The 10,464-nt window shown below is 45.1% G+C and overlaps 1 protein-coding gene across 1 annotated transcript; it reads right to left on the bottom strand.

The window, feature by feature from the left end:
* Positions 1-820: 820 nt before the first annotated feature.
* Bpifa2 (BPI fold containing family A member 2) lies at positions 821-8,461 on the bottom strand. The gene is made up of 9 exons (XM_021194674.1): positions 8,425-8,461; positions 7,503-7,631; positions 6,863-7,004; positions 6,242-6,349; positions 5,291-5,443; positions 3,116-3,197; positions 2,394-2,457; positions 1,891-1,965; positions 821-993 (listed from the first exon to the last, which is right to left on the bottom strand). The coding sequence occupies exons 2-8, from the start codon at positions 7,621-7,623 to the stop codon at positions 1,928-1,930; spliced, it is 708 nt and encodes a 235-aa protein (XP_021050333.1). The 5' UTR covers positions 7,624-7,631; positions 8,425-8,461; the 3' UTR covers positions 821-993; positions 1,891-1,927.
* Positions 8,462-10,464: the final 2,003 nt, after the last annotated feature.

Genomic DNA, 10,464 nt, shown 5'->3' with positions numbered 1-10,464 from the left:
TCTGTCCCAAATAAGTTTCCTCACACCCTTCATAGCCTATGTGGGAAGTGAAACAATCACACAATCACGTATCTGAAAACATTGAGACCACCATGCTAATTAATCAATGCAGAGTGTCAGAGTCCCTTAATTTCGGCTTGTGCCTAAGAGTGCTTGGGAGTCTCCCGGGGCTGAAGCTCAGGGATGACAGCATTAATGACATAACGCACAATTACATAGATGTTAGAGGAGGGTCCTAGCCCTGACCCTTCTCACTGAATGTCCCGAATAAATCACTTCACCTCTGTGAACCTCAGTGTCTTCCTTTTGGCATCAGGATGTGAAGTATTAAGACCTCTTTAGTTGAAGCCTCCATGACAAGGATGAAATCAGGAACCCCTGGATATCACCAGGATCACTGATGTACCCGGGGAGACTAATCTGGAGGTGACATCCAGAAACTAAATATCAATGGAAGGGTTAAGAGAAGGTGGAGAGCATAAGGTCTTGAGATGCCCCTTAGGAAGAGGCAAGCAGGAAAGGTCACAGCCACCTAACCCCGTCTATCTGTTTTCCTGAGACCATCAGTCAGGATGGTGCCAATATACACTTGTGCATGTATAGCTGGCTGGATCATGTTCTGCTACATTCACACAGTGGCTGTGTGCCTGCTCTCTCAATGTTTCTGCTACTCTACACATTTCTTTTTAAGCTGTGAGGTATCCCCTAAGTCCCTTCCAGCTACAGCTTCAGCCACTCATTTGAAATCTCACCTGGTACATACCCCCACACCCTGTCAACCACTCTTATTGCAAGGACTGAGGCAAGACACACACCAGAGTGCAGTTAGGATTTTAATGCTGGGTTGGTGGTAACAGGTGTGGAGACTACTCAGAGAGGAAGGGAATTTGGGAGGGTCCTTTGGGTGGTCTCGGGTAGAATTTGTGTGGATGATACTAGCACTTTCTAGAGAGAAATGTCACCAGAAGTAAGATGAAACCACTGAAGAGTAACCTGGAATGTAAACAGAGAGAGCATCAGGACATTGGTTGCCTCGGCAGCAGAGAGAGTGTGCTTTCACGGGGCATTAATTAGATCCATGGTGACCTAGCTTCGCTGTGTCCACTAAGTCCTACTGTGCCCAGCACGGCTGGGGGCATCTAGAGAGGAGATGCAGATTTCTGGTCTTGTTCTTGCCCCTTGTCCTGGCCACTTCTTATCCCTTCCTCTGGCGCAAAGACACATGGGAAAAGATTAAGTAGAGACCATGCCCAAGCCAGGGTGAGGATTCAACGGTCTATGCACAAAGTTAGGACTCAGTCAGAAACCCCCAATTCATTTAGTAACACAGATCCTGGCTCACTCTGGGCTCATGTTGCTGTCTCTGCATTCAGGGTGAACTCAAATTCAGAGTTCAGCCTGGAGTCAAGATCAGGCCTCAATTTCTTTAGTCTTGTGACAGAAACAAAATTAGGCTTGCCCTGGCTTCCTGACAGGCTGCTGTACACAGAGTCACAGAGCACAAAGCCAACTTGTGCTTCACAAGAACCAACCACATAGACTCATATAATTGAGTTATATTTTGTAATAGCAGTTACAAAAACTATTTGGGAAGGATGGGGAGGTTTTGACTTATTGGAGGTGTCACTAGGGAGGAGCTTTAAGAGTTCAAAAGGCCATGTCATTGCTAGTTAGCTCTCTCTGCTTGGTGACTGTGTAGCAGTACATAAGCTCTCAGCTGCTACTCCAGTGCCATGCCTGCCTACCTGATGCCATGCTTTTCACCATGATAGTCATGTCATCTAACCCTCTGGAATTGTGATTCTTAAATTAAATGCTTTCTTTTATAATTTCCCTTGCTCATGTTGTTTTCTAATAACAATAGAAAAGTAACTAAGACACTACCCATACCAGCAGAGGTGTTGTGGCATCCTCCTGTTCTTCCTCTTCAGAGGGAAACTGGTAACTGTCCTGTCAGTAGATTAGCTGAAGGAACCAAGTCAAGATTAGCCTCAGACTTTGCCGTGGCAAATTAAACAGAAGCCCAACAAACTCATTTCCTCCCTCCAGCACATCACTCTGTCACCTCTGTGACCTCAATCAAGTACATCACTATTCATTTGTGCCACACTGTACAAACTCCTATGAGGACCCAATGAGGTAGTGGAAGACACAGAAGGACTATGTAAAGAGACCATCTCCAGAGCCTGACACCATTGGTGCCTGTTTCCTGTTGTCCCAGAAACTCTGTCAAGCATGAGAGGATAAGGCTCAAATGAAGCTTCCAGTGAGAAAAGGAGGAGCCAAAGGCCCACCTTGGTCAGGATGCAAAGTCCCTTTATCCCTGTATGGGGCAATCCTACAGCTCTTGCCTTGGTCCATAGAAAACACTCCATCCCCGGGCTATGACTTACAGATGATATCCTGAAGAACACTTGGATTCATTACGCTGAGGATGTAGTGAAGCGCTGGACATAGCTGAAAGATAAAAAGAAGGTGGGAAGAGGAAGAAGGGGAAGAAGAAGGGAAGAAAACAGATGAGACTTTGCTGGGAACACATTGCCCACCTGCCCCAAACAGAAGGACTAATTTCCAGGATCCGAGAACAGGTAGCCTTGCAATCTGGAACTATGGAATTGCAGCAAAAAGAATCAGGCTACTAAGAACCTGTCATCTCAAGATATCAGAAGTTCAGGATCCGACGATCTAGCATCCAGAACCCCAATACTCCAGACTCCTAAAAACCTTGAACTCTTGAACCCCAGAACTTTAAGATCCTCAGAAGGCTGAGGCCTTTGGGGAGGCCTGAATCCTAGTTTCCTGAAGGTTCTCATTCACAGGTGCCTAAATATAGATGTCTAAATAAGGGCTTATTAATTGCAAGAAAACCTTAGCTTAAAGGAAGATTTGCTGTGTGTATGTGGTAAACAGCTCAAGGCAGGACCTGTGATTTCTCCCTCAGAGGCCAACTACTGAGGAGGAGGAGGAGGAGGAGGAGGAGGAGGAGCTTGTAGACCTCTCGAAGAAAATCTGCCCCTCCCAGAAAAAAAACTGTCCAGAGAACCCAACCACACCTACAGATACCTCTGCTTCCCATACCAGTCCTGTTTCTAGGTGCCAAGAACTGGGGACTTACGATGTTTTGCAGGACGATTGACACTGTTCTTGTAAGGAGGGCAGAGGCATTATCCAGAATACTGTTGATAATGGCTAATCGTCTGGAAAAGAAGGGATTTTTAAAGCTTGGCCAAGTGTTCAGTATAGATCAGAGAGTCTTCTGGAGGTCAGGTGACCCACAACCTTGCTCTGTGGACTCACTTCAGTTTGTCAGGATGGACCATCCCTGTGCATCTGAGCATCTCATGCCTAAGTAGCTGCTTCCTCGGTGTCTGAGTGCTCATCAAAGCCCTGACAGGGTACTAGTCACTTAGACTCTATTTACAGAGCACCAGGCTGAGTCTTGGGACACTGGGCAGCTTTAAACCTCCTTCATAAACAGGTCTCACTGAAGTTGCCTCCTCCCACCTTCAACTATCATCCAGTTATCTCCTGGGGCAGCCCATGCTGAGTGTGCACTGAAGGGAGGGGTTTCTTTCCTTATGCCCTGCAAAGTATGATGGTCTGTGTAGAGCTCTTCATTGTTCTTGAACTCATTGACAGACCAAATACTTTTCTGCATGCCTTTTCCTCATAATATGTTCCATGAAGCAGAGAGCCTATGTCTTCACCAAATTGTTCTCCAGAACTTAGAACAATGTCTGCCTAGCACGGAGCAAATTTTTTTTGTACAGTGAGGGTGGGAGACAAGTAGGTAACTTAGTCCACTAAATATTCACCTTGTAAGCACAAGGACCTGAGTTCCCTTTCTAGTGTCCACATTTTTAAAAAGAAAGAAATGCCATCTGATAGCAAATACATGTAATCTAGCACCGGAAAGATAGAAATGTGTAGATTCCTGGGATATCTGGGATATTCCAGATAACTGGTCAACCAGCTTAGCCTACTTGGTGAGCTCCAGGCCACTGACACATGTGTGTGTGTCCACACACAAACACACTCCATCCACCCAAAATAAGTAAGGAACGGTCTCATTAAATATCAGTGACACCTTGTATGGTGTCACCCACCTTTGCACCCAGTCCTCAGGCGACAGAGCAGGTAGATCTCTGAGAATGAAGCTAGTCAGAGCTGTACAATGAGACTGTGTCTCAAAATTTGTATGTACACAAAAGACAACAGAGACTAGTACTTGGAGATTACTTATAAGAAAAAAGAGACATAATCTAGCAAAGACCCTGAAATATGAAAATATGAAAAGAGTTGGAGTACAGAGAAACATGTTTTGCATAAGCAGAACATCCATGCAAAGCAGAAAAAAAAACTTGTATGACGCACAAAAGCCAATGGGTCTAAATGCAAAGGTACATTATGAGCGCCTTCTTGGCCATGTGTGTTCAGAAGCAGTGGAGCAGCATGAGTTTCCTGGGGCTCCTGGGCAAACTGAGGTCCTGTCATTGATTTGAGATCAAATCATTGGTAGAGGAGGATGGGTGGTCTAGGGACATGGCTATCAAGGCTGGAAACAGAGCCCACACCTCCATTTCTGACCAAGGATTCCCAACCCCAGTCCTTGACTCACAGAACATGCTTTCTCTCCCAGACACTGGGTAGTATGGTCTCTTCTCCCCTCTGCCTGACCCAAAACTGCTTTACTAAGCATACAAATAAAGGATCAATGGGGATTTGTGATGGAAAGGGGCAGGGTTAGGATGTCGGGATCTCATTGAAGAAAATTTTCAGAGGGTAAAGATTACTTCAGGACAATCAGAGCCCAAGCTAGCATCTAATTTTCCAACTGTGTCCCACCTCCAGGTGGATGTAATGTTAACATCTTCAGAGGCATGAGGCTCATTGACCCAGCAGAAAGACACGATAACTAAATACATGATTATAACTAGAGAGGTCCATCCTCATGCTTCAGCCATGGAAAGGAACCATCCCTAGAGACTCGTAGATTACGGTTCTTGAGCCCTTAAGATGTTCCAGTCTCTTTGCTAAACACATGTTTTCTCTTCTTACTCTACTGGAATAAAGAAAGAATCTCCACTGCTCAAATGCACAGATGGGGAAACTGAGGCCTCAAAAGGTGAAGCTACATAGTAACAGAGTTGAAAATGTTGACACAGTTGATTCTTGAGGCTAGTCTGATCTGTGTTCTACTACACTGCTTCCTAGGTGGAAGAATAGGATTAAATTCAGGGGTCTAAAGCCTCCCTGTGAGCCCAGCTCTGCTGCGATGAATAAGCCTTACCTTCCCAACAAGGAAATGGAGATTTTATTTGTATTACTGACGCATTTGCCTATGGTCACCTCAGGAAGGCCAGTCTGGGCATTGTTTTGAATAGACAGTGAATTTATGAGGTCCAAGGAAACAGAAAGGTCGACCGTCTTGCCAATGCCCGGCCTGCAGAAAACAAGAGTCACACAAGACACAGGTCTAGAAGCCTTCACAGGTTGCCCTGGTTTTCATCTATCTGTGTGGACCTAATCCAGTGTGTCTATGGGTGCAATGTTATAAATGGGTGACATGTGTTCAATGTCAACATTGTAACAGTAGTGTTAACATGATACACATTCTCTACAAAATTTATATATTTATATTAGACTTCCTTGGGCCATGCATGTTTAATACATGCAAGAGTTTTGCTTGACATGAAACTAATACTTAAAACAATTGCTAACATTTTGTAACATAATTGTAACATAACATAAACTACCTATGGACCTTCACTTATGAACATTGTATCTGATTTAATCCATTTAATCATGACAACAGTACTAGAAAAGAATCATACTCCTTTTTTTTTTAAGTGAAAGATCCTTGGCATACAGAGGTTAAGTGACTACCCCTAGGATCTCACAGCTCATGCCTTTATAAGTGCATGAAATACAAACATTCCTGAGCCCCCAATGGTGACTATTTGAGGCCAGTGTCACACATATACTAGGCAAGTGTTCTCTCTGAAGGATTCCCCCCCCCCATCTCTAGATATCTCTAAATGAGAGATCTAGAAAAATGTGAATTCTAAGAGATTAGCATGGTCAGTCTTCATTAAAGGTTGGAATTTTAGACCTCAGAGGGACTCCTCTTTTATAAATTAGGAAACTAGAGCCAGAAGTCACATAGTAGCAGGAAATTAAATGCCTACTCAAATTGGCCATATTGCACTGCACCCTCAAAATCCAAGTGACATGTACTCACAGAATCAAGGAGACCTCCGCAGCCAGGGGCAGCTTCAGCTCAACGCCTTTTCCATCGGAAGATGGAGCAGCTTGAAGATCCAGGACTCTGAGATTATTGATTCGCAACCTGCCCGAAACACACACACACACCCTCTTGTCCTGCCTCTTTGCAGCATTTGCACCTCCCCTCATCACCCTCCTGTCCCTCCTACATCCTGTGCAGAAGTGTGAGCCTCCATGCTCTCAGGCAGAGTGCACTCAGGGAGGGAAACGATAGGCAGCAGAGACAGAACCTGAATCCAGGACTATGTGACTCAGAACTCTGTGACTCCACGGCTTGGGACTGGAGGCTCTGAATTCTAGCTAGCTGTCCCTTGAAGAAACTTAGATTTCTACTATATTTGGAAAAAGAAGTGTGTTTTCGTGAGAAAGCCTTTAGGTACCAAGATTCAGGTGGAGATGAGATCAATGGAATGTTCAACTTGAGCCTTAAGTCACTGGCTGTGGGAACCCAGAGGTGTGAACTGTCCACACTGGCCCTGTAGCCTTGCCTCAGACATACTCGCGCTCTAATGATGCTTGCCTCAGAACTCCAGTAATCAGGTAGTCCCTTTTTGGGAAGCAAAGAACATCAACTCACAATAAGCTATTCACAGATGTAAAGTCTTTTAAATTGCCAAGGTCCACTGTGTTCAATGTTTCTAGAATGTTGTTCTTGGCTATTGGCCAACTTGTGGCTTGCTGAAGCGACTGCACATCCAGATTCAGGCTCTGAGGGTCACCTGTCAAAAACAGTGATCAATCAGTGCCCTGCACCACTAGGGAGTGGGCTTCCATCCTCCTGGTTTCAGAGAAGTCAGTTTCCCTGTGCTGTGTCATCAGTCTCTGCTACAACTCAGTCAGGACAGGATTGCCAGTCTCCTTTGTATAGATGAGGAACCTGAGCCTTCTAAGGTTAGGAAATGTGTCTACACACCTGGATCCGTGCACTGGGATAGGGGAATTCTTGTCAACAGCTACCATAACTTAAAATGCAAACCTTTTAAATTTTTGGAATCTCACTTGTAAGTATTTATCCTGTCTCTATTAGGGTAACATCCCACCACTGTTTTTTCTAAACAGATAGGGGCAATGCAGGAGTTGAATAGCAGCACATTTCTCAGTGTACCACCCACAGAAGACAACACTGCCCTCTCCCAGCAGCCTCTGTAATTGCAGGCAGGATGCTTATTAGAGTTTCTCCTGGGACCAGGTAGCTGAAGGGACCTATATTAATTCACCTCCAGAGGAAGGATTCAGAACGTTCAAATCATTCACAGCTCTGCCAAGTCGACCAAGAAGTGACTCTGAGTTCCCAATGAGCAGGCCACACAAGACAACAAGGCTCCCAAGTTGGACCATCTTTGGTTCTGACAAATGGAGGGTCATAGCAGGAAGAAGAAACAAAAACCCACAATTAGTGCCTGCCTCTCTCACGCTTACCTTCCAACAAGACAGATGCGCTTGTCTTCAAAATAAGTAGGAAATGGAGCCAGTGGAAATGCCCACCCTCAAGTGTGGATAAAGTAAGGCCAAATCTGCAATTTTATTCAGCCACAGTGAAAAATGAAATTGTGGCATTTCAGGAAATGGATGGAATTGGAAGTCATTGTGCTTAGCAGTTCAGAGAGGCAAAATAACCTATTTTCTGTCATCCGCAAATGGCATTCAAATGTGTGTGTATTTATGACATAATATATACATGTACATATTCATATGCAACATATTCCCCACCTTGCTTGCTCACTTTCCTAAGCTATAATTCTGTTTAGTTATGTTTCATCAAAACTTCACACCTTCCATGAAGCCAGCTTCAAACCCCTCCCCAGAGAGCCCATCTAGGTTCCCCACTGCCTTTCTCCAACAAACTTGAAGCAACACAGTCCTTAGGGAAATAGCTGTCTTCTGTCATTATTGAGCCTAGACTCCAGTAGGAAGCCTTTCTCTATACACTAAGACAGTCATTGATGAATAAAATCTGAACCGTAAACAGAACCCACATGAGTCTAGGTTGTCATTAGTCTGACTCAGTACTATCTATGTCTTCAAATTTGTTAGAGTCCAAACTTTCCCAACACAAACAGCGCCTTCCCTCTGCTTCTTGCCCCAAAACCTCCTGTGGACTCTCAGATGGGAACTCACTCTAGTGGAGTCACTACTCACTGCTCTGGAGAAGGATGCACACGAGATCCTTGTTTCTCTGCACGATCTCCTAGGATTCTGGGGTGACTGTGGCCTTATATTGTGGTCCCAGGATGAGAATCAAGCCCTATTTCCTGGATGTTCTAAAGAGACTCCAAAGAAAATATCTAAGGTTAGCCAAGATATTCCAACCCAAAGGTCACTCAGGATGCTTCGATAACAGTGATAGACCTTGTGCCAAGTTCAAGGCCCTACGCTGTCAAACTTGAGACTGCCAACAAGGGGTTAGTTCAGTATTGTCTAGAAAGAAGAACCAGAATGAATCAATGGAAGAATGTTCTGTTGGGATGGCTCATAGTATTTGCCTAGGCTAGTCCAGTCATCTTTTGAGAACTCATAAAAAAAGCCAACAACTTCTGTTTGTCCAATTGTGGCTCTCGGGTCTCTCAAACCATCCTTCCTATGCACCTGACCCGTGTCCAAGAGCGTTAACCACCTCTGCTGGGGTGAGCCAGCCTCTGTGAGGGGCCAATAATGACATCCCTCACTCGTTCACTGACTCAAGCATCTGTATTTTAAACCAGCTTTCTAGATGATTTCGTTTAATGCTGCCCCAAGGCTATTATTTCTCAAAATAGAAAACTCCAGCAACCCTAAAAATAAAAGGAGGGGGAAAGTGGGTTCGTGGTCACTGTGCTGAGGAGAGTTAGTCATGGAACCAACAGAACTGGGGGAATGATTCACATCTGTCCTACCTTGACATTGGTCGTGACTGTAGTGTGTCTCTGTGAGCCACATGCTGCCAATGGATTAGAAGTAGATGACATGTGAGTTCACAAGCCAGGATGGCTGTGGTCCGAAGGGAGGAATCCAGTTCCCCTGGTTTCAGAATAAACCATAGAAGCTAGGGGGAAATTATAATCTGAGGTGAAAACTCAGAGACTCCATCTAGGGTGGGGTATTTCTGGATCCAGGTTCTCAAATGATTCCATGTTCTTAATACTGGCTTCATTCTCTGATGAACTTTACCAGATAAAGTAACTGAAAACATTTTGGTGAAGAAAGGGGGGGGTGCGTGGAGACCCAACTCCTATGTGGGTAGAGAGGTGGTGCATTGCCATCAGCAAGGAGCTAAAGCAATACTCTGATGGAGGCTCCGTTGTCTAGGTAAAATATATGTCAGCAAGATGTGTCAGGCCAACAGAAACTTGCTCCCCTGGAATAAGGACCCATGTTTGTTCTCCAGAGTCCAAGTAAAAGTAGAAGGAGGGGACAACGCCTGATAGCTATCCTCTCACCTCAACGTGTACGCTATCATATTTACACCTGTACTCACACATAAAAATAAGAACCTGATAACCCTCACATCAACTAGATTGTGGCCTCTGAACAAAGTAGATGTGTTGTCTTCTCAGGATATCGGGGACAGAAGCAGCCGGACTGTGTGTCTCACGAGTGATCTCCATTTCACGTTTACTGAGCTCACCCCACTGTGAATTTAGGAGGCCCAACTCTACCTCGAACACTGTGACTCATGCCCACAGCTCTTCACAGTGTGGACTGCAGAAGCATAAACCCCTATGAATAGCCAGGACCACTGTTTTTAATTTACCATCAGGAGTTGTCCTGCTCCATCTTGTTCTGTTTCCCAGTGACCTGACAGGAGGCTCAAACAGGAAGGGGCTTTGGCTGCAATGAGAAGGCAGGGCCTGTGCCCCAGGGAAGCATGAGAGCAGCTGTTTCAGCAAATGGCCTCCTGGGGGCAGCAGTGAGCAGTTCTTGTCCTTCCTCCAGGTTGATGCAGACATTTGCCTGCTGTCTGCTTGCCATTCAGGTTAGACCCACCTCTTTAATACGACTGTTGATTGTCAGGATGTTCATTTGAGAGTCTCATGGGAGAAATAGGCTTCTGAGAGGCCCTCAGCTGTCAAGGTTGCACAAGGGTAGAAATCCAGTGCTTGGGTCCTTCCACCTACATCAGGCTATGGACAGTCAGCAGAATGGGAATGTCCCTAGTCTTGTGTATTGTGTCTTCCACAGGCCCCATTGTTTGAACTGGTC

Source organism: Mus pahari, chromosome 3 (genome assembly GCF_900095145.1).
Source record: "Mus pahari chromosome 3, PAHARI_EIJ_v1.1, whole genome shotgun sequence".
Taxonomy (NCBI): domain Eukaryota; kingdom Metazoa; phylum Chordata; class Mammalia; order Rodentia; family Muridae; genus Mus; species Mus pahari.
This window is presented reverse-complemented; position numbering and strand designations above follow the sequence as displayed.